This window comes from Clarias gariepinus, chromosome 2 (assembly GCF_024256425.1).
Source record: "Clarias gariepinus isolate MV-2021 ecotype Netherlands chromosome 2, CGAR_prim_01v2, whole genome shotgun sequence".
NCBI lineage: Eukaryota > Metazoa > Chordata > Actinopteri > Siluriformes > Clariidae > Clarias > Clarias gariepinus.
In genome coordinates this window covers 42,655,707-42,681,384 of record NC_071101.1, presented here as the reverse complement: position 1 = coordinate 42,681,384, position 25,678 = coordinate 42,655,707, and the positions used below count along the sequence as shown (strand labels likewise).

Below are 25,678 nucleotides of genomic sequence, written 5' to 3'. Positions count from 1 at the left end.
GGACCGGGTATTCCGCTGTGGTGACCCCTTGCTGGGAGCAGCCGAAAGACTAACAAGAACAATAGTCTGACTGAGTTTTGCAGTATGTCTGATTCCGGGTCCAACTGTGGGTGTGAATATGAGTCTGATCTGATGTGATTGTAGAACTAAATATTGATCTGAAACTGATTATGAGTGTCATTATTCTTCTGACTTTGTGCTTAATTTGTTACTCTAATTGGAGGTCTGATTGTGGGTCAGATTGTGAATCTTTAACGGGTCAATAACATGTTTTCTCATCACCTCACTTCCAGCATCCCAACAGCATTAAAGTGTTAATGAGCTGTGGGATTTTCACATCCTAAACCTAATGAGGGACATTTCTTTCAAGTAAAACAAACATCTTTGGACAACGTCAGTGATTACCGAACCACAGATACACAAGGACACACGCTCCCTCTCTCTTCTAATTGGCTTTCCTATAAATGTACCTCCTCTATTTGCTTGACGTTCCTTTTCACCCGGTCCTTACTGTCAGGACATAAATGTGGAAGTCAGAAGACAGAATTGTGCCGTTGCTATAGAAACCGTTCATTAAAGGGGCAGCATGTGTCACATTGTGCATGTGTGCGTGTGTTGTCTGGTGATGGACTCGTACTAAACGATCAAGGTAGAGAGCGAACTCTTCCCCGAAATCCAGATTAACATCTTCAGATTCCACACCCTTTGATCAATGATTATGCCTGAGGAAATCTTCTTCCTTTAATGGATATCATTTTTCTATTAGCTTGTCTTTTTTTTAGACAGTCGCCATCACTAACTGCTTTACGTTATTAAAAGGTTACTGGCATTAACATTTTTATTATTTTTGTTAGAGGAAAAGATAAAACTGCACTTTGATGTTCAGGCAGATCATTCTGAAAATGTATGATCAAAAAACATTTTAACTGGCTGTGCATAAACACAAAGCAGTGTTTGTTATGAATAATTTATTTTGGACTCTAAACAGATTAAAGGATTGATTACTGTATCACAAAATATTGGGTACAGTTCGAAAGGAATAAAGTTGGTTGTAAAAATCATTCTTTGGAATGAACAGAAACCATCTACTATTTATGATTAGCATATAGCTTATTTTATAAAAATGTCATTGCACTCATAAACATTTTTATTTGTGATATAAATCCATATATATTTATATAAATGATATTCATATAAAATTTACAAAAGTACAAATTTGCAAAATTAAATTTACAAGTCCATGGATAAAAGTTTTAATCATATTGTTAACAAACAAAAAAACTAAATTATAAAATAAAATAAAAAAAAAATTTTTTTAATAAACACTGTCCACTTTTTTATTTAAAAATTATTTTCATTTAAATCATTGCGTTGTGTAATTGAACAGCCATTTCCTCATAAGCTTTCTATTTTTCCGTCTCTTGCCGTTAAAGAGTATGAAAGCCCGGAGTGATCACATCAAATCATGTATTAAGTCACTTATTTATTTGAGGTGATTTGAGAAATGCATATTTTCAGATTCCTGGTTCAGAAAGCATGTCTGATTCTTGTGATATAGCCAGTGTGAGTTAAACATCAAAATCCTATTTTAAATCATTTAAATGAGGTTTGTAAGAAGTAGGTGTAGTAAGGTGTAGAGTACATGGTGTAGTAAGAAAGAGGAAACCCTCAGCATCAAGATTTCCATGTTAGCCCTAAAAATAACTTTTCCAGCAGGGTGGTTTTATAGTGAAAAAAAAAAAAACCTGTACTGTATTTTAATCACCTTGGATAGTGTTTATTTAAAACAATGAATACGATTAAAACTTTTTGATTAACAGAATGTCTATTGATGCCATTTGTTCATGTTATATATTTACATTATATGTTGTGTACAGTATATCTATTGCTCATCTCACATCTTCAACAATCCTACTAGAAAAAAGGTGTAAACAATCAGTTTGTCTCACGACTAGGTTTTATATAACATTGCACGAATTCGAAAAATGAGCAAATTCACTTGATTTTTTTTCTTTATACCAATCAAAATTTGCATATGGTGTCGGCAAAAACAAAAACAACAACTATGCGGAAAAAAAAAACACACTCCATCATCATTATCACCAGGTGTAATACATGGTTATATCATTTTCTAGTCCCAGGTAATGTTCTCCCTCTCTATCACTTTGATTACATCTCTGTACAGGTGCTAAACTTTACAGCAACCAGATGGTCAAGCTGATTTTCTGTTAAATCACAAACGTTTTAATACTGATTCATTTTCTGTTTTTCTCTGTTCAGGATGGAACAAACAGCCCACAGACGTTTCCTAAGAGAACGAGTGTGTGCAGGCTCTCAAACTCGATGACTCTTAGAAATCACGATCCCACCCGGAGAATTCCTCCTCGGCTTGGCTCTTATCGAATGGGAAGCAGTCGAAGTTGATGTAGCAGGGACCCTGAGATAGAAACAAACACACACACACACACACACACACACACACACACAGTTCAATCAGGCTTGTGTATAAGGCATGGACATAAAGGAAACTGTTTTCATTTATTTCCGAACAGTTTTCAAGTCAAACCGGGACTTGAACTGGGCGAATGAAGGTCTAAAACTGAACATTTACAGAATTGAAAATCGATGAGACTCTTATGAGACTCTTAGCGGTTGAGGTGACTCGGAGCTCACTGCAGTCGTTCACATGAACATTCAGCAAGTGGAACGCCTCATCCTTGAAAATCGACGGATACCTTCATGCCAACTTGCAGAAAAGACGCATCTGTCTGTGGGAACTGTACACACAATTATTCACCAAAACCATCTGCACGTTACAGGAACTCAGATGCAAGTAATTGCCATAGCCCATGCACAGTCCTGAGTTTGAAAGGAAAATTAAAGGAGTTCCTGGGAGGCCAACGTTTCAGACATGTAGCAGGCAGTACTGAGAAAATGTTCTATCCTGATGTTGTCCAAGCACTAGTGAAACACTGGGATGAGTGCATAGGAGTTATTCTGCACAATCAAAAGTCCCATTTTGACTTGAACACTCATATTTCCCTATTTTTGAATTTGGGTTTTTGAAAAAAAAATTTGTATAATGTTGTGAAAAAGTTTGCAGGCTGATACCTCACAGATAGCTGAATCTAAAAAATTTAATCAGCTTAGAGGTTAAAAGCATATTGTTATCAGTCAGCAGGATTTTGTCGTTGACCTTCATTTGCTTTCTTTATGAATTTGGAAAAAAACTGATTTTGTTCATGAACAAAAACAAAAAGAAATTTGCACTCAGATGTTGTGTAAGAACAAACATTCTGTCCTGCTTCTAACAGGCTTTGACAGTCCATGCAATCTTAATCAGCCCTGCTTTCATCAATTGTGGTGATTTGTTACTAAGTGGAAGGGAAGATACTTCAAAGGGAATTAAAATAAGATTTAAACATCATTCTTTTAACAGACTTAAGAATGCAGACTTTAAAAAAAAAAAATTTACAACCCAAACAGAAAATGCTGTTTATTCATTATGTTTTGTTACAGATTCAGCAGTCCTGAATGCACAATCACTTAGTCGCCGCTTACATGCACATGTATGCTTAGTAACAGGAACCAAAAGTCCCTTATGTGCACTGCAGAAATAAACACTCACTCGTAACATTATTACATTACACAGCACCCAAGGATGAGACAAGGACACGCTGCGGTCACAGTTTGTAGAAGGAAATGACCCGTGGATAATATTATTCATCACACCACCGTTATTGAGTATTTCTCTGTGACAGCACACCTTCAAGTGTTTTATTCCGTGCATCGTCAGGGAATTCACTGACCTTTCGGATGAGTTTAACCGTTGGAGCGCTGATCTGTCTCATCCTCAGTTTAGGCCAGTTCATGTTGTTAAACCACCTGAAGGAATGAATTAAATCATGACAGTGTGTGAGAGAGATGTGTTTAACACGTCTACTGTATGTAACACAATATGCAGGTTTATTATTTATTATGTGGGATATACTGGATGGATGGATGGACGGATGGATGGATGAAAGTGGGCGTGGGCGTGGATGTTATTACCTGTGATTACGGACATCTTTGATCCCATTTCTGGTGTTTCCTAACCTTTGACCTGGGCGTGGTCTAAAACAATGTGGCATAAACTTAATCTTTACTGAAATCAATAACAACAATAGAAACAATCTAAAACAACTTAAGTTCATAATTTCATAATTTTCTGTATGTAAAATATTTATAAACAACTTTTTTTTAGATTGAAAAATGCAGCGTGATAAAATATACATCAAAAATAAATGAAGATCGATTCTAACTAATGTGGGGGAAAATAATCAGAAAAATTAAAATAAAATAATAGGAATATATATATATTTTTTTTTATTATTATTATTTTTTTTTTTTTTTCCAATTTTCTCCCCAATTTAGTCGTGGCCAATTCCTCCCCGTCACTAGGGGGCTCCCACATTAAGGCTACTACTACCATTCAGCCGGGAGGGTGAAGACTATTACGTGTTTCCTCCGAACCGCGTGACGTCAGCCGACCGCATCTTTTTCGAACTGCTTGCTCACGCACCGTTAGGGGAGGAGTAACACACTTGGAGGAAAGCGCTAGCCGCTCCTTCCGCGTGCGTGAGCTCACAGACGCCCCTGATTGGCTGTAGAGCCGTGATTAATTTGGGAGAGCAAGTACCTCTCATCCCTCCCCCCTGAGAGAGCTCGGCCAATCAGCTCTCTCTGTGCCTCCGGCTGTGAGAGAAAAACAGCATCACCCGGGGTTCGAACCAGCGCTCTCCGGATGATAGGGCGAGCACTTTACAATAGGAATATTTTAAACAAGTTTTTGATGGTCTACATTTCACACAGAAAAAAATACATGTGAATAGTATGAGAAAGAGTAAATCATTATCCACACTCTGTAGAATTTATTTTAATTAACTTTTAGTATAGCTGATAAGACGGCAAACGGAAGTTTTAATATAACTTGTGCACGAATAATTTTTGACTTGCCCTTGTAATTAAATTTGATCAACTGGACGGCTTAGGGTTTAGATAGTTCAAATTTCCGCAATTATTTTTGAATCAAACCAAAATTATATAATTAATCATTATAATTTTTTCAATTCAAAGTACATGCTTGATTTCAATACTTATTTAATTTTAATTTTTCTCATTCATTCTTTTTTCTTAAATATGTTCATCAATCTAGTGAGCCCCTAAGCAGACACTGATAAAAGAAAAATGCAGGGAAAATTATATAGAAAAAAAATTTCTTTTTTGCAAGAAAAATAAATTACAAATTGAATATGGTGGAATAAATTGAGGATAAAATTACCTAGCAGCTTTTTTTTTTGGGGGGGGGGCTAAATCTTGCAAAAGGTGGACAGTCACCAGCACTAATCTGATGTCAGCAGAACAAAGGCTAAAATAGCATGGACATACTTGTCTTTTCTGTGTTTTTTAGCTGAAGAATAAACCTTTTTTTTTCATTTTTCATATTTTTTCCTTCTTCATTTCTTTTTATTTATTTATCTATTTATTTCTGCCTCCCATGTACCATGACCCATTTTTTTCCTTCAAGGGGTTTTATATCAATTTTTTTCATCCCCTTTTACTAAAATCAGTCTTAGTCTTAAATACTTTCAAAAGATACACAATTCAGTGATTTTGGCAGAAAAAAAAACCCTTAAAGGTTCTTTAGACCCAGTAGTTTCCTTTTTTTTTAAGTAACACCATGTAAACAAGTTTGGCATTTACCTGCACAGTTTGCCAATAAGAGACTTGGCAGCCTCTCCGATGTGCGGGGGATACTTGATGACAGCATCCAATATCTTAGAGTAGATGTTCTGCGGCTCTGAGCTTGAAAAAGGTGGGCTTAAATACCACGCAGAAAAGAAAAGAAAAGAAAGATTCGCTTCAATCAGGTTATGAGTATTTTGCTCCTTCTTGCTAATGAAGGCATTCAAACGTTTAAAGCACACCAGCATAATGAACATTAAACAACAATCAACAGAAAAAGTCAAGCCTAGTAACCACAATGCTTCAAACAGACTCTGCAGTAATTAGCTCTCAACGTGCACACGCATACATAATGATTCATTAATCACTTTTATAAGGAGGTCATGATTAATGTTCATTTCAACTCTTTTCTTTACTGTGATGCCTGTTTGCTATAAAAACTGCCTAAAGGAACAATAATGCAGCTTTCAACATGGAAAGTTATTTACATTAATGAAATCCTAATGCACATCAAGGTGGCGTAAATATCTGAAGATTTAAACTTAAAAAAATGCACTTTGATGCAAACCTGGTAGAACATTATTCCAGTTACTTCTAGTGGTTACGATGGCGTTTCTGTTCATTTCTGACGTACCTGCCTGCCAGAAGCTCGTAGATCAGAATACCTAGAGACCAGAAATCAGCGGCAAAGTCGTGTCCTTGATTCTGAATGATCTCTGGAGCCATGTACTCTGGAGTTCCGCAGAAGGAGTAGGTCTTCTGCCCTCGCTGGAGCTTCTTCGCGAAACCAAAATCAACCTAGAGAGATGCAGAGAGCAGGAGAGGGAGAGAGAAATAGAATTGTATAATCTATTAAATGTGCAAAATGCACAATTAGAAATGAAGGAATATTAGACGTGATTCCAACTTTAAAAAAAACTTTCTGTAGCTGTCTAACAATTAAAAATAGCAGTTTTAATGTTAAACCTACTTTCTATTAACTTGACAGTAGGAATATACAGTGCAGTAGAAATAGTACATATACACTGTGCTACTGTGTCTGAATTTATATTAGCAAAACATTATGTCCAGGTTTCAATAAAAATTTAAATCTGAGTATCAGTGTGGAATAAAAGTGACATAATCCCTTTTACATTTTAAACATTACATGTTGTTTGCTTTTAGTAGGACCATCAAGAATTGGGAATGTATCACTCACTCACACAACGTCTATACCCCTTTATTCCGTATAAGGGTTACGACTTTATCCTGTATAAGGGTAGACAGCTCAAGGGTCCGGGTTCTATTCCCGCCCTTTTGTGCATGGAGTTTGCATTTTGCTTGGTGGATTTCCTCCAGGTAATCCGGTTTCCTCCCACAGACCAAAGACATGCAGATTAGACCTTTTGGTGTTCCCAAATTGCCCGTACAGTGTGAATGAGTGTCAGATTGGCACAAGGTAGTGTACACACTGGACAGGGTGCCAATCCATCATAGGGCACATCCACACACAGGGAGAACATGCTAAATCCATGCACACGGATGCGGGAATTGGAACGAACCTGGATCCTGGAGGTGTAAGGCAACAGTGCTAACCACTAAGCCACCATGTTGCCTGATTGGGAATTGTTTATTTTAATACTTTTTTACAAAAGAAGTGCTATAAACTGAGAATCATATTGGGAATTCTGTTAAAGTTTAGTGTTATTTACTAGTTTGATGTATCCCCTGGTGTCCAGCATGAGGTTCTCTGGCTTCAGGTCTCGGTACATGATGTCTTTCTTATGGAGATAGGCGTAAGCCTCAACCACACACCCAGCTATGAACACAGCTATGTTCTCTTCAAAACGGCGTCTGTAACAAGCATAACTCAGGCATCGTATTCAAACAACAAAAAATATTTTGACTATTTATACAGCTTTTAAGAATACATACAGCAAAGGCTTGACACCATATTACCAAAGATTAAGATAAAATAAGCAGGTCATACTTACGCTTCCTTTAGTTTGGTCCAGATCTCACCACCTGAGCAAAAGTCCATGACCATATAGATATAGCGGGAGTCTTTAAAAGTGGCATGAAGCCTAGACGAAAAAATTTAAAGCCAATTTGTGGTCATTCATGTGTTAAACGAGTTCAGGAGTTCAGGCTATTAAAGAATAATATCTCACCTGACTATGAAGTCACACTCAATGTCCAGCAAGAGCTTCCTCTCAAACAGCACATGGTTCTCTTGCTTCTTCTCTACTACAAACTTCTTGCTGATTTTTTTTAGGGCAAAATATTTCCCATACTGCAGCGTAGTCACCTATGAAATAAGGGTGGCGAACCAATTAACGAAAAAAAGGCGCAGCTTTGGGATGCCTAGAAGCAGTTTTGGGAAAAATGTAGTCTAACAACCTAGCGAGAAAAAATGTAGCAAAAAGTCTTCGTACGCCTAAATTAAATGAATAAAACATGAATGATAATGCTAAGAATTATCATCCTTTTCCTCAAATGTGTTTAATTAACCAGAAAAAGGCCCTGTGGACTGAAAATGAACTGTAATTACATTTAGCATCAACCCAAGCATTCACATATTCTACCATTTTGTGAACCATTAAGTCATTATTTGTCTACTTAGAGCTATTGGAAAATTTCATAAATAGGCTCAACATTAGACCATTTAAAGGAAGCATAACCTTTGTAATTATGAGTCATGTTTCCAGGTTTTTATTCTGTGTTCCTTTGTTCTAATCTAAGATCATGCACTTCAGGGCTTGCAAGCTAGATTTTTTTTTTATCTAACATTTACTGGAGCCTGTTGGCAAATATCCCAAATAATCTCGTTTCCTCATTACTACCTGCTTCGAAGAAATCTTTATTCATATTGAAAAGTGCATTTGTGAACTCTTTTCAATCCAGAGACTAACTATATCCTGCTCCATGTATCTCAGTGTATTGTGGTGGTTAACTTTCTGGAAACTGTGACTCCTGAGTGTGTTCCAAGAAGTGTCGTAAAACAGATTCTCAAGACAGTTGCCAAAAGAAATCTTATAGTAGACAGATGCTAATCAGGCTTGTTTGTTAGGAGTAAAGTTAACTCAGGTTTGAGTTCAAGGTTTGAACATGCCTACCAATATTTGAGTACCCGAGGGCAAATTCTAAAATGGTTGTACCTAAGCAACATATTTGTTGTTCCCTGCCCATAAGAAATTTTACCATGGCAAGGTAAGATGGTATAGTTACTTACTGTACCATGGTATAGTACCATGGTATAGTAAGTCCCCTACATACAAACAAGTTTTATTCCGAGAGCTTGTTTGTAAATACAATTTGTTCCTAAGTCCAATGAACATTGTCTAGGTACTAGGATACTAACACAATTGGCTATACACAGTATACTACAGTACAAAGTTCTTTAGAATCGTGCCAATGGTTGAATGATTAACGTTGGCAGTGTCTGCCATCTTTTCACCTCGCTCCATTCTCTCAATTATTTTCACTTGTTTTCATCATTATTGCTTGTCGCATTTAGGCAGTACCAGCTTCATCGCCACTGATTTTATGATTGCTTCTGGACATCCTGGGCTTGTACTGCACTCAGAGTGGATGGAATGGACGCCAGACATGATGACAATGTACACCGGACATGATCTAACTTTCGAGATTGGACGCTAGCCGTATGTTCGTATCTTCGAAATTTCGTAACTCAAATGTTCATATGTAGGGGATTTCCTGTACTTATTTACCACACTCTGGAACATACCAAGATGCTGTCAAAAATATTTTACACAAGTTTATTCACCATAAGGGTAATATTTATATTGTATGGTACCAAGGTATGTATGTAACATTAATTGAATGCCATAGTGTAGGTTGAATCTTATAATATTACCTACAATATTATGGCACTGCCCGCATGGTATCACACTATATACATATACTGAACATATATATTATTTGGTACAGAATGTTTAACAGATTATAATAGATACCAGTTGAACTTTGATAGCCACTATGGTACTCTATAATTACTCTGGTATTCACCAAAATATTGTGGTACACACCATAGAGGTACCACTGACATTCCATTAGTTTGAAAAGGTGTTGCTCAAATTATGTAGGGAAATGTATTGGTGATGTTGTGCTCAGTATTGTAGGTTGCCTCGTGGTCCCCTCCCTACATCCAAATTCTATCAACATTCCAAATTCCAATACCAGTTCCACTCGTCCAAACCCCCCTAGTCCCAGGGTGACGGGGCTTCCTTGGTAGCGTCCCTCCTGGTACAGGACTGGGACGAGATCCTTGAACTGCAGAGAAGACACTGAGCTGAGGACATGAAGGGCAGAGCATTAAAGTCAGCACGTTCTCTTTAATCACAGTTTCATTATATGCAGCCTTTTTACAAACTGGCCGCAAGAAGAAAGTCTAGCGATATTAAATTTTTCTTTCATGTATTATGGAGAGAATCTGAAGTCTGAAGCAAATTGACTTTAGCTTTGATTAGCTTTCTCTCAATAACATTTCAACCAAATTTGTTGACTTTCTCAGTCAGTTAGATCTTACCTATCTTTCTTTAAAGGGTGAGGATTCTCCAGGAGATCTGCACTGCTCAGATGAGAAAAAAAAAATTATATTGATTATTTTGTGTGTATATGTGTTTGACCTCAACGTTGATGAATTCTAATAGATGAGAAGAAAAAAAACTGGTGCAATGTCATCAGGAAAACTCAAATAGCAGCGATGAATCAGCGCAAAAGATAAATTAGAGCGAGAGAATGTTTGGTAAGCACAGAGTGGAAAAATAATTAAATGCTCACGCTTCAAAAACATCTATTTTCTGCGCTGTGATGCTGCATTTTTATGCTTTTTGTGTGTATATGTGTGTATGTGTGTGTGAAAAGCTGGAAGCAAAAGAACCATACTCATCATGTAGCTCCAGGCTCTCTATAGGGATCGTCTCCTCGAATGCTCTGTAAGGAAAAGGAAAATTAAAATGCCTATTATATTATTATTATTATTATTATTATTAATAATAATAATAATAATAATAATAATAATAAACGAAGAAACTGGGGGATATATACACATTGTCTAAAATACATGTTAAAATATATTATATATAATCATTTTAATAGTGCATGAATAAATTAGAAAGTCGCATTTAAAAAAAAGTAAAGGATTGAAGAAGCAAACACGATAATATAAAGAATAAAAAATCTAGATTTAGTGATCTAAAAGAACCTAAAGACTCACTCCTTATCGATGGCGAAGCAGGTTACTGCTCCCAAAGCGGTGCACGTAGCAGTCCTTAAGATCTCACTGCAGAAAAAAAAAGTAAACAATGCAATTAAAATAATTATATATTTGTTGAGATTTCATGCGTGTGTGCTCTGATTGGATAGAGGATTGGACAAATATCTAAAAATATATGGCAAGATTTAAAAAGGTGTAGTGAGGGTTGTAGAATTTTTTTTTTATACCGTAAATTATTCCTACATGTGAATATGTGTGTCTAATGCCCTTTAATAGACTGGCCCTCGATCCATTGCAACCTATTGTGAGTTTGACATGCTTTGTAGCAAAACTAGCTAAGACTGGCAATGGTGTTATGATTATATGTTATAGGTATTTATAGGTATTCATGTGAGGTAAGACATTTTTTAAATATCAAGATAAAAACAATCAGACCAAAGAAAAGAAAGGAAAAAAAAGTGGGAAAGCAGTAAAAGTTTCCAAATGTTTAAACAGCGGATATAGATATTTTACCGTATAAGGGCGAGTTCTCCGAAATAATCCCCTTGTCCCATTTTACGGATGACTTTTTGCTGTCCGTTCACTATCTTTGTCACCTGGACCTGAAGTTAGAAAGGAGACATACGAGAATGACACGTATATATACTGTACGTGTGCACTATGGCAACAGGATTACAAAAATAGTGTCACATTTAAATGTGTCCTCCATCACCTCTCCATTTAGGATGATGTAAAACGTGTCTCCTTCGGCACCTTCACGCACGATCACCTCGTTGTCCTGAAACTTTACCTGGGAGTAGGAAAAGAAAGGATTGGTGTGTGTGTGTGTGTGTGTGTGTGTGTGTGTGTGTGTGTGTGTGTGTGTGTGAATCTAAAGTGAGCTCCCCTCTGCCCCTTCTCATCTTAGTTAACCTTCCTCCACTCTTTTCACACACACACGCGCACACACAACGGAAACACCGCTTTATCGGAAAAATAAACAAGAAATCTAATAAAACACTAACCTGCACTTTACATTTAAAAAGAATCGTGACAGAGCAGTGTTTCTATGTAGAGCAGAGAGAAAGTGTGTGTGTGTGTGTGTGTGTTTCTGTGTGTGTGTGTGTGTAGGACGGGTTAATGATCATGTGCCGCTCGGCGTCAAAACAAGAAGCGCATGCGTGATTCGTGATACTCAGTACTCGTAAACCAAGACTTGTTCGTTTTCCAAGTCAAAATTCATTTAAAATCTTTGCTTGTCTTGCGGAACACTCGCAAACTGAGTTTGGTTGGCTGGCGTCACGTGGTTTGGAGTGAACGCGCGATAGTCTTCGGCCTTCCTGACTGATTGGCAGTGGTAGCCTTAATGTGGGAGCCCTCTACTGACTCGGAGGAATTGAACATTAGGGAGAAAATCGGGGAAATTTTTTTTTTTTATTGTTTTTTGGATGTGTCTTAACCGAAGCATTAAAAAAGAAGACTTAGGTGTTCTCCAATTTAGCCATAATTTACTCTTGGGAATTCCAACTAGCCGGCCCACACACACAGAGCAACACAAGGCAAATATGTGGTTCCTACAAGACCGGCAAAGCCAAATTGTTCTAAATGGCTACTCATGTTGAGTCACAAAGCAGCACTTGAACGTAAACACACTTAAACAAAAGTGCTATCCACCATATTCAACCAATTTGAACCTACTGATAGCTGTGATATCACCTAAATTTAAACTTGGAACCTTCCTGTAGATATGGGTAACACTTTTCTTTTACACCACACAGGATTCCAAATGCTTTTGTCATTTGAAGTAGAAAAAGTATATTAGATTATAGATAATTTAAAAAAAACATCATATTAATCAACTGCTGCACCTGTCAAGTGGCCTTAGTCTTCCAGTATACATTTTATTAAATAGCTTTCAGTTCCATTCTTTTTTTTTTTTTTGATGCAGTGAACAAGCACTGATGTATTTCTTCAACCGACCCCAGTGACTGGAACATGGATTTGTGACTCATAAAAATAATTTAATTTAAAGATAAACTGCAGTACAGATGAGGAGCTCTGTGACGAAAATGACCCTGAGTGGCACCAACCTCCTCCATGGCATCAATGATGTTGGAGAGCTGTTCGTTGCTCAGGGAATTGAAGGTACGGGCTCTGAAAAAGAACACAGTTAAATTTCATTCAAATAAAAATAACAAGAAACCACATTATAGACTTTAAAAAAAAACACTCTCGCTATCAGACTGTATAATCCTTAAACATGTGACAGTGTATTGAGCTAAAAGATTTAAAGTTTAATTAAGGATGTGGATGAAATGATGCAGAATAGTGCTGATATTTAATTCGGTTTTAAAAAATCATTTTCACTTACATTGAAACCTTATGTCAGCAAAAAATGGATAAGATGCAGCTGTTTTGCCTAGGCTTCAAATCTAATTCTAACCTAACATTAATACATTGTTATCTAACTAGAAAACCTGTATAGCCCTCAATATAATAAAGTATATTTAACATTTATTGCAGGACTTGCAGGGCTTTTTAATATGTTTTTTTAATTTTTCAGGATTTTTTTTATTTATTCTTTTTTATTTTTAAGTAACTGTACCAAGCTCCATTTTTGCAGAAACTAATTTCTTTTGTGATTTAAATGATATAAAATGTTAAAAATATATATTTAATTTAGGAGAATAAACATAATTGAAAACTGCTTTGGTATACAAATATTTGTTTCGTTCCTGATTTTTTTTTCTTTGTTGTTGTTGTTGTTGTTGCATATTTGTCACACTTAAATGATTCAGATCATTGAACTAATTTTAAAATTACACAAAGATAACCCGAGTTAATAAACAAATGCAGTTTTAAAGTGACAATTTTATTTATTAAGGGAAATAAGCTGTCCAAACCTGCCTGACTCTATGTGAAAAAGTAATTGCCCTCTAAACCCAATAATTTGTTGTGCTACCCTTGGCGGAAACAACTGCAATCAAGTATTTGCGATAACTGGCAATGAGTCTTGCAGATTACCATGGAGGAATTTTGAATTTTGAATTTTTAGCTATATTGGACTTGCTGGTGTTTTTCGGATTATTTTCCTTCTGCAAAACCCAAATACATTGAAGCTTAATGTCACAAACTGATGGCCGAACATTATCCTTCAGGATGTTCTGGTAGAGAAATCGCAGAATTTATGGTTTCATAAATTATGGCAAATTGTCCAGTACCTAAAGTTGCAAAGCAGCCCCAGACCACCACACTACCACCACCATGTTGGTATGATGTTCATTTTTATAAAACGCAGTGTTAGTTATATGTCAGATGTAACGGGACACAGTTTTTGCCCAAAAGTCTTGGGGATAACTAAGATATTTTTGGCAAATCTGAGACAAGCCTTTGTGTTTTTTTGGCCAGCAATGACTTTTACCTTGGAGGTTTCCCATTGTTTCACAACTGTTCCAAGTTTTCCCTTTTGGGGCTAATGGCTCTCACCGTGATCCCGAATTCTTAGAAATATTTTTGTAACCTATTTAAATTTATTTAGATTTATTGATTCAACAGGTCTGGCTTCAATCAATCCAGGGTGTGGCAAATGAAATCTAACTCAGCTTTCCATAAATCACAGTTCATTTATGATTTAGCAAGGGGGAAATTACTTTTTCACATAGAGCCAGGTAGGTTTCGACAGCTTTTTATTTTTTTCTTATTAAATGAAATCCTTTACTCAGATTATCTTTAATATAAAAAACATTGTTTGATGATCTGACAAAGTATCAGGCAAATACTTTTTCACAGCACTGTAAGTGGAATAAAATGCTTAGGGATTTCATGTTACAGAAAAATAATCAACTTTATTGGTGGACACAGTATCTCCATTTCCTATCAGACCACCATTTTGTTTGTTATTTTTCTATAACAGCAAAACCCCAGTGTGCCCTTTACATAAGTAGGTAAGGACGTGCCATACCATGACAAGCTAGTTTTCTAGTAAAGTGTGTTTTTTTTTAATAGGTATAGCATTCATTAAAAATGAAATCTTTATGCACCTGTAGTTCTTATGGTCTAATATACAAAATGATACTAGCTCAGACAGTCAAATCTGCCCTACTTAAAGAAATTGTTGACAGTAAGCATGTTTTCTTTACATACAGTATAGATAGGGGAAAAAGGTAAATCTCTTACGTCTTTAAAAAGCCCATCAACTGCGCTCGTTTATGCTTTGACTTGATTGCCATGATGCTCCTGTATATCTGTCTCTCAATGCACCATAACTTAACAGGCGTAACCGCTAGTGGATTAGGAGAGACAGATACAGATGAACATATAGAGACATAAAGAAAAAAATATAATATCAACTTGAAGCTAAAAAGAATTTAATTTACTCTAGTTATTGCTAAAAATACAGACTGGTCTCAGGCCACTGTTAGTATACACACAAACTGTAGTGTTGAGTCAGATTATATGGGATGTGTTTAAGCCATGTCTGAGGACTTAAGTAAACCTTTGACCGACGCTGTCCGTTTGCAGTTGTACAAGATGGCCAGCTCCCCGAAGACATCTCCAGAGGTCAAAGTTCGAAGATGACGCCCTGCCTGAGTAACTTGGAGCTCTCCAGCTGTGATTAAAGGTGTTCGATTTGGTCATATACTCGTCAGATTCACTTATACACACAAGCATCCATTATGCGGTAAAACCACATACACAAAAACAGCATACGCAACACACCTGCAACAATGTACAGGCTGTCACCCTCTGTGCCCTCTTTGATGACCTCATCACCAGGACAGCGGTCCAGACAGACGAGAAGCTCCACCATCATGTTGATCTGCTCCTCCTCCAGACGACTCAGGAAATCGTTTTTCTGCATTGCCTTCATGATTTGAGCTTTTTCACTGCACACACACATACACGCTAATTGTGCCTTACTATTTGTCGCTAAACAGAAAACATTTTGCAAATAAATATCCAGCTCAATATTTAACCAGGATTGTATGCCAAAAGATAAAAGTTAACCTGATGGTCTTTTTGACCCTGGTGGATGAGATGTCCATGTCCTCTGGTATCGGCTCCGGAGCCATGACTGCCGCTCGGTTCTGCCGGACCTCCACACTGTCATTGCTGTTTCTCTGGGACAAATGATCTGAGATTGCAAACACAGAGTCTGTAAAGAATCATTGACCTTACATTCAACATTCAGCACTCAGTTTGCTTCAAGTAAATATGGTCCAACAGACTGATTTTTTTTCATAGGCCGATACAGGAAAACATCAACAAAATGTTTTTTTTTGTTTGTTTGTTTTTTATTAAAATGTTTTAATTGTTTTATTTATATGGTTAAATTATTTAAAAAAAATATGTGTAATATGTGCCTAATGCTAAACCGGTGGAAGTAAATTTCAATCATTAATTAGTTTAATTCTTCTTCCGAATGCATTGTCTGATTGTTCATGGATATTTTTCAACGCCTCGGGTCTAACGACAGGCAAACCCATGGACAACTACTCAAACTGGTTTTCTGGTCAAGCAGATCCTCAGCCTTCCTCGCCACCAGAATGGCAATCAGAGAGAATGCGTGACACCAGGGCACAAGTCTATATAGGCCCCCAGTCAGCATGAGGACTTTAGGTAGCACTAGATATGAGAGCCACACTAGTAAAAGGGAAAAGGAAAAAGTGAAAACACAAAAAAGTTAAAATACAAAAAAGAACAAGATAAAAGAAAAAGTGAAAAGACAAAAAAGGAAAAGTAAAAATACAAACAAGAGAAAACTGAAAAGAGAAGACGAAGTGAAAAGACAAAAAAACAGAAAAGTGGAAAGACAAAAAAGAAAAAAGTGAAAAAGAAAAAAAAAAGGCTCCAAGAATGTTATGTTTGTGTTTGTGTCTGTGCCTATTCATGCCAAAAAGAAAAGAGAATCCCATCTCAAGGAGTCTTCCCGTAAATGTGCACAATCACTTCCTCAGCTGAACCGGAGCTCAGCACACTTCCCGGCACTCCTCCATCTCGCGCCCTCCTCCATCTCAAAACAGTTTTCAGTATTCTACTAATAGCTAGTGCATTGTGTTCTTAATGAGCATAACTTAAATCAGCATGAAGTAAAAAAATTTTTTCATTTTTTCCCAACAGTGGAATTGTCTGATATCTGATATAAATTAAAACCACATCAGCATGACCACCCTGCACTTGTTAGTTTGTATAGTTTGTCTGGTTCTTGGGCTTTGTCCCATTTATTCTAGGGGTCACTACATCGGATCATTTGACTCACAAGATCTAGCACATGTTTTTTGTTTTTCCTTTATGCCGGATGCACTTCCTCATAGCATACACCCCCATACACCCATGTCCTCCCATTTTCTAACTGGGCTTGGGACCAGAACTGCATGCAGTGGCTCGGGTGTGGTGGGTAGAGTTAAGCATCTTGGCCAAGGACCAACAGCAGCAACCTGGCAGTGGCAGGGCTCCCCATGACCAACCTGTACTACTATAAGTATAGGTTCCACTAATGTAATATAAAAAAAAAATTCTCAAATCTAATTGGTCAAAGAGTGTTAATTAAAGCATTTCTATATTAACAGCTATTTATTTAGAATTTATGGAAGGAGTCTCCGGTGTCAACACTTTGGAATTTGCAGAGGTAATAAAGCTGTAGGTTTTACCAGATGAAAGTTTTCAGGATAATGACAAGCTGCATTTTTATATCTTGTTAAAGAGTCTACAAACGGCCCTCTACATCTAAATAAAAATAAACCAGAGATCAGGAAAATGGCATTTTATCCTTTAAACATTGATCCGGTATGTGTTCTCAAGAATAGGTATTTTCTGCTCAAGCACGAGCCCACACACACACACACACACACTTGCATACCCAGCCCAACAAAACGACACTGTAGCTCCTCCAAGAGTTTGTCTTTCTCCTTCAGCCTTGTCTCTGGAGACGAAGAAAAAGAACTATTACTAGAAACTAGACCTCACATACAGTACTTTAGAATTAATAATAAATATCTTCATTAAGAGGCAACTCATTAACTCCACTTTTTACAGCTCATAATATGGGTTGATGTCATTAAGCCGCGTCCTTTACCCAGGTTCCGATTCTCGTTCTGCAGCTCCTGGTTAATTTGGCATTGTTTCTCCAGTTTCTGTCGGAGTTCCTTCAGCTTGGCCTCCATGTTTGTCCCTGAGTGAGAAATAAAATCGTCAGCTACAGCACTGCGCCTGTGGCTTTCATTAAAAACTCGCCCAACAACACTAAGCCATCTGAGGAAAGCAGGAATTTCAGGGCTGAATTAATTTCAAGAGGGAAGGCAATTCTAGAAATAATTATGTTATATAAATAAATACGAGTTATCCAAAGCCACAAGTAGTGAAATAAAATCCAAACAGTTTTCAAGTCAAACCGGGACTTTCGACTGTGCAGAATAATAGAACAGTTATTTCTTTATATAATCCCCCAATGCATTAATGCACTTATCCCAGCATTTCATTAGTGCTTGGATACCATCAGGGTAGAAAGTTTCTCAGTACACCGGAGTCATGATCAGACTGCCTACTTCATGTCTTAAATTCTGCCCGATATTTAGAATATGAGGAACAAAATTTTATTTCATTTTAAACAACTATACAAACAAGACTGAGCAAAAAAAAAAAAAAAAAAAAAAGGTCATATACAGTGGCAAAGTAGTAACAAAGTTCTCTATGGTGGTTTTTGGTTGTTTCTATGAACCTTTTCTAATTTTAAAGATTTTACATTTTACAAGTTTCACATATTCCTATATTCTGGTAGTGACAACATTTACATGTTATCAAAGTAATTATCATTTTTGTTCTACCCGGAAAAAAAAAAACAATCGGCCTTCTCTAAAATGTTTGCATCATTCAAATGTTTTACTTCGGTCTCATCCTTGTTCTGTGCTCCTGTAAATTTGATTAAATACTAATGTACAGTAACTGATGGTAAGATCGGGAGAATTGATTAATAAAAATTTTCAATTGACACCATTTTGTCTTAACAGCAGATGTAGTCAGTTGGAATAGGTGTGCTTAATCAAGTCTAATATGAATGCAAAGCTGGAGCTATAAGGCAAATCTTGATGACAAGCAATTAAAAAAAATCACATAAAAGATTGACACTGTCAATTTATTTAATTTAAATTAAAAAACAACATTTTATTAAAAAAACAAAAACAAAGAGCAGGTAAAATTCAGACAGAAATTACAAGATTTTTGAGAGCTTTCTGTAACATATGGCTTCAACAATTGAAGAGTCTATGATTTCTCAAGGCATGGAATACAGTTTCATATCTTATATATTGCAAAATAATTAGTTTTTTTTTTTGCACTGTGTTAAATTATGCCAATCATTTTTTACAAAAAAAATCTATTATTATTACAAGTGGATTTTTGAAATGTATAGTCATATGATTTCTTATGCAGTTTGTTAACCAATGAGAAGTCTAATCATCCTGCAAAAAAATTGTATAACAATTCTATTTAAAAGAGTGCCATTTTTAAACCCTTGTCTCCTGTGGTTATACATGAAATTACACCAACTTGTATCAAGTTATTCTGTTTGTCCAAGATGGCTGTACCCATACCATCTGGTTCACTTAAAGAAATTCCAGACTTCTAAACTATTCCACCTCTCATTAAACAGAGGGCGATAGAACCTAGAGGCTAGAATAATTTTTAAACTGTGCTAAGGGGAAAAAAAAAAAACTCTGGCTGTCCAGCATCTCCAGTAGAAGATTACTGTGTAGCTACATGACATTGTGAAATCTCTTGTGTTTTCACACAGCATGCTGGAAAAGTTAACCAAAGAACACAAAAAGATCTGTGTTTGCTTTGCGTAATTTATTCATGTTTCTAACTGGATGAATAATAAATAAGTAACCACATGTACTGAGTAACTGTAAAACACCACTACAGTGTCCTTTACAAGCTAAGGAGTAATTTTAAGGAGAGCTAAATTTAGGTTTTAATGCAGACGCATATCCCATGAGCTCAATTTGCACCAAATACAAACAAATCAGTGAAGCATGACGTGCCATTAAAGTGTTTTTGAAAAATGACTGTGCCTTAATGTATGCACACGCACATGGACCTACAAAGCAAAGTAAATTTCGTTAGTGGCTGCATCAGAAACCCCCAACCCCCCCACCCCCCCACCCCCACCCCCATTCAATCTCCCAAACATATATTTTGCTCCCTGGAGTGGACTGCATCACATAAAGTAACTACTTTAAGAATTAAAGCTCTTTGTCTATATTTTTCTAATAGAATTTTTAGAAAATATTTTGCAGCAGAGCACTGTCAAATCCCTGATTCCCAATAATCAATTAAGTTTTCAATTAATATGACTATTTGATTAGTAAATATTTAAGGAAGGAGTCTCCAGTACCAATGTTTTGGAGAGTGACTTTCTGCTTTCCAGTTTCTTTTAATGTAAGTGATAACAGGAAAGAACATATTTAATGAACAATATGTGGATTATTTATTTTAACACTATCTCTGCCCTGTCTGTAAATATAATCATGGTCCTAGCTCAACATGTTCCATTCACACACACAGGTCATAGAACACACCCTAGTAATCATAAAATGCTAAATAAAGTAATCCAGTAAAGTGATATCAAACAAAATTGTCTCTTAACAACATATGAACGCTGAAATTCTGTGGATGTAAATGGAAAGGTTCAAGGTAGTTTATTGTAAGCCTCTTCCCTGCTCAGCAGCAAAGACAGCTGATGCCTGGTGTTTCCACAGTGTTTAAAAAAGTATTCGGCCCCCTTGAACTTTTCCACATTTTGTCACATTACAGCCACAAACATGAATCAATTTTATTGGACTCCCACTTGAAAGACCAATACAAAGTGGCGTACACGTGAGAAGTGGAACGAAAATCATACATGATTCCAAACATTTTTTACAAATAAATAACTGCAAAGTGGGGTGTGCGTAATTATTCAGCCCCCTTTGGTCTAAGTCCCCATAGACTCATCACCCTGATGAGTGCTAATGACTAAATAGAGTGCACCTGTGTGTAATCTAATGTCAGTACAAATACAGCTGCTCTGTGACGGCCTCAGAGGTCGTCTAAGAGAATATTGGGAGCAACAACACCATGAAGTCCAAAGAACACACCGGACAGGTCAGGGATAAAGTTATTGAGAAATTTAAATCAGGCTTAGGCTACAAAAAGATTTCCAAAGCCTTGATCATCCCACGGAGCACTCTTCAAGCGATCATTCAGAAATGGAAAAAGTATGGCACAACTGTAAACCTACCAAGACAAGGCCGTCCACCTAAAGTCACAGGCCGAACAAGGAAAGCGCTGATCAGAAATGCAGCCAAGAGGCCCATGGTGACTCTGGATGAGCTGCAGAGATCTACAGCTCAGGTGGGGGAATCTGTCCATAGGACAACTATTAGTCATGCACTGCACAAAGTTGGCTTTTATGGAAGAGTGGCACGAAGAAAGCCATTGTTAACAGAAAACCATAAGAAGTCCCGTTTGCCACAAGCCATGTAGGGGACACAGCAAACATGTGGAAGAAGGTGCTCTGGTCAGATGAGACCAAAATGAAAACTCTATGTGTGGCGGAAAACGAACACTGCACATCACTCTGAACACACCATCCCCACTGTCAAATATGGTGGTGGCAGCATCATGCTCTGGGGATGCTTCTCTTCAGCAGGGACAGGGAAGCTGGTCAGAGTTGATGGGAAGATGGATGGAGCCAAATACAGGGCAATCTTGAAAGAAAACCTCTTGGAGTCTGCAAAAGTCTTGAGACTGGGGCAGAGGTTCACCTTCCAGCAGGACAACGACCCTAAACATAAAGCCAGGGCAACAATGGAATGGTTTAAACCAAAACATATCCATGTGTTAGAATGGCCCAGTCAAAGTCCAGATTTAAATCCAATCGAGATTCTGTGGCAAGATCTGAAAACTGCTGTTCACAAACGCTGTCCATCTAATCTGACTGAGCTGGAGCTGTTTTTCAAAGAAGAATGAGCAATGATTTCAGTCTCTAGATGTGCTAAGCTGGTAGAGACATAACCTAAAAGACTGGCTGCCTATCCCAGGAGGCTTAAGGCACAAGGTAGGGTACACCTTGAACACTCTGAGACTCTGAGACTAATCTGCAGGTCCTTGGACTGTGGGAGGAAACCAGGGTACCCGGAGGAAACCCAGCAAGCATGGGGAGAACATGCAAACTCCATGCACACACAGACAGGAAACGAGTCTGGCGGGGAATCACACCCGGACCCTGAAGGTGACAGTGCTAACCAATACTAACCAATCTTAAATAAATTCTGACCAATTCTGACTGCTCCAGATGTAATTCTAACCAGAAAAAAACATTAACCAAATGTTTTTAATCTAATGTCAGTAATCTAATGTCAGTACAAATACTCTGCACGATGCCTTCCATTCCCAAAATAATTAATCTCTTCTGCTCAGAAAAACTTTTGTCCAATCCCAAACACATCCAAAGGAATTTTGCCCAATATACTGTAGCTTGCTTCTGATTAAATTCTAACCAGTCCTCACCTCTAGCAAAGAAATTCTAATCCCTACTTTATGCTCTCAAAGAAACTCTAACCAATACTGAACACAGAAGGAATTAATCCAGGCAGCTATTAAAAGAATTCTGACTATCCACTTCCAAAGGAATTCTGAACAATTTCCCTGGACCAGAAGGAATTCTGAGCAATCTTAATTACTCTTGATGTAATCTCCTGCTTTGGAAGGAATTCTTCCCAAAGATGGCCACTTTCAAAGGAATTCTGACCAATCTTGACCAGTCTTGAAAGAATTCTGATCAAACTTTTTTTGCTCTGCAACTACCCAAAACAATTCCCTCCACTCCAATGAGTATTTTGGAAATGCCAACCACAGGAAGAAACTGGAGTGCCTAGAGGAAACTTACCGAACACAGGGAGTCCAAACTCCACACACACAGCAGAGGCAGGATTTAAACCCCCAATCCTGGAGGTGTGAGGTGACAGAGATAACCACCAGGCTCTTTTTTTGATTTGCAACTCTACATAGATGTAATTGACTCTCTCTTTCTATCCTTATTTTTATTACTTTGCCATTTGTAGCCAGTATAAATACATGAAAGCCCTATAACAGTGAATTTTTCACTGTTTTAATAATTTAGAAAAAAAAAAACTGCAATGTTAATCTAAACATGGTGTTGCCTTAAACACAAATCTAACAAAGTAAATTTTCATTCATTAGAAATCAACAAAGCTACTAGTACATGTTTTATCAAAAGTTTGTTGAGGAAGATTATGATCAGGGTTTAAAGACTTGAGTTCATTGCTGAGAAATGAGTGAGTATTATGGCCCTTGGGTCTGTTTTATGACTTAAGAGTCATTACAGGACAACATCCAAATTATATTATACAACACAAATACAACATTTGGTTTTCTATGGTTAATTATTTTCCTACAATAGCAGCCACCACTCACTGTGCTACGTAAATGTGGCCTGTTATTCTAAATTGAAATAAAATATTTCTTAAGAAAAATACAGCACTATTCCAAACATCTTTAAACATTCATAAATATTCTACTTTATACCATTTTACTTCTTTAATGCATACGTTTCCTCTAAACTTACACCTTATCTTAAGAAATATTTGGTTACAATTTAGAATAACAGGCCACATTTACTGAGCACAGTGAGGAGTGGCTGCTATTGTAGGAAAATAATTAACCTTAGACTAAAAAAGAGTTTCTGTTATTCTTTTTTATGAAGTTTTTATCATCCATTTTTTTATCATGCATAGTTTAAAAATATACTCCAAAACAATATTACTCTTTTATCCATTTGGAAACCCATTCTTTTTTATCAGATTTGTATCAAAACAAGAAATCCAAGCAGCAGTAAATACAGCAGTATTGCTCTTACAGTATTGACTTTACCGATATAGAATAATCAAACAAACAGGACTCCTGTTATCAATCTAATCTCAAGAATTATAAAACTTAACTTACCTGTGCAGGTGAAATGGCTTCCAGTCACATCCACTCTTCCACTCGGTGTTCTATATTTCATTCATGAACAGACAGTTACAGCTCGACAACTCTGCTATAAATCCAAATTCACATGTACCACAGCTATAAAAATTCCATGCAATGTCTCAATTCCTTGCTACTGCTCACTATCCTCTCTTCTTCAAGTGCTTTTTACTCCATAGATGTTTCTGTGTCCTTATCTTAAAAGGTGTAGGCAAAAATCCCTCATGGTTTCTATGACACTGATCATTAACCTGCTCCTCCGCCCACTTTAAACACATGGGAAGAAGGAATTGCTGCTTTTATCACCAAAGATGTCTCAGTAATCCATCCTGAACGTCTATACGTGTGTGTGTGTGTGTGTGTGTGTGTGTGTGTGTGTGTCTGTATATAGCATGCAGCTTGGTATATCTTTTTTTCAGATTGATGAATATTATAAATATTATTATTTGTCAATAATACTATACACCTTTTTAAAGTATGTGTTGCAGCTATTTTCCTTACACATCTAAAAAATCTGTACTCAAAATACATTTATACTGTACAGCAGAGAAAATACCTTTATAATGCTTGATATAAATGATTGTTGTGGGACGTATAACAATTACGCAACACATTAAAGTATAGTTTAATTAAACTACTAAACACACGTTATTATTATTATTATTATTAGTAGTAGTAGTATTTTATTTTTAAGAATAAACAACTGTCACAGAGAAATAATACACAAATTACCGCAGACTGTCAGACAACTTAATTAAACTGAAATAAAATATGGCATGGCAATTCAAAGCCACTTACATGATGGCAGTGACAGATGGCACATATGGCAGGGCAGCTAGGCCAAACACAACTATAGGACATCACTTGACATTGATGCCTCCCTTCCAGATGAAGGCCACCTTTGTCCACATCCCCAGAAAGACCCCCGGGTTCTGCCTCAATGACCACTGTCCTGTTGCACAAAACTTCTCTCCTCCAGTGGCACTGTATCATTGTTGACACTGTAGGATATGCCAAAAAAATATTTATTTCTGTGTTGTAAAGTATGTGTGACAAATAATGGCTACTAAGCATAATATTAAAAGACAAGAAAACCCAGCAGCTGTACCTGAAAAGTCTATTTCCCAGTCTCATCCTCACCAGATCCTGCATTTAACAGATAGACAATCAAAAGAAACATGAGCAGCTGCCTGTATCACTGCATGGATAGAAAATAGCTTGTCTTGAATTGTAAGACCTTGCACCGGATTTTTAGGACAGCCAAGATGATCAATTCCATTGTAGTTAGATAACACTTGTAATAATGGACTCATTGTCTCAAAGCTGCTTTACAGAACCAAAAAATGGAAATGACTCTAAAAAGTGTGAGTAAATGTTTAAATGATAATTATCAGATTGTCCATGATGAGCAGGCCGAGGGCGACAGTGGCAAGGAAAAGTTTCCTGAGATGGCAATAGGAACCAGGAACCTTGAAAGGAACCAGACTTAACAGGGAACGCTTCTTTATTTGGGTGATATCAGATAGCAGGGATTGATCTGCAGTCATACTGTATGTTAGGACCAGGGGTAGCTTAGTGGTTAAGGCATTGGACTACGGTTTCGGAAGATCCCAGGTTCAAGCCCCACAACAATTTGCCACTGTTGGACCCCTGAGCAAGGCCCTTAACCCTCAACTGCTCAGATGTGTAATGAGATAAAAAATGTAAGTTGCTCTGGATAAGAGCGTCTGC

At 37.0% G+C, this 25,678-nt stretch overlaps 1 protein-coding gene across 1 annotated transcript; it reads right to left on the bottom strand.

Moving 5' to 3' along the window:
* Positions 1-1,348: 1,348 nt before the first annotated feature.
* prkg3 (protein kinase cGMP-dependent 3) lies at positions 1,349-24,129 on the bottom strand. Its single transcript, XM_053514671.1, has 22 exons — positions 23,924-24,129; positions 17,997-18,092; positions 17,781-17,843; positions 15,929-16,055; positions 15,641-15,807; positions 15,417-15,530; positions 15,098-15,203; positions 13,012-13,075; positions 11,655-11,732; positions 11,456-11,544; positions 10,943-11,008; positions 10,612-10,659; positions 10,253-10,294; positions 9,904-10,015; positions 7,875-8,011; positions 7,698-7,787; positions 7,416-7,557; positions 6,359-6,522; positions 5,743-5,859; positions 4,051-4,113; positions 3,810-3,885; positions 1,349-2,437 (listed from the first exon to the last, which is right to left on the bottom strand). The coding sequence occupies exons 1-22, from the start codon at positions 23,982-23,984 to the stop codon at positions 2,351-2,353; spliced, it is 2,109 nt and encodes a 702-aa protein (XP_053370646.1). The 5' UTR covers positions 23,985-24,129; the 3' UTR covers positions 1,349-2,350.
* Positions 24,130-25,678: the final 1,549 nt, after the last annotated feature.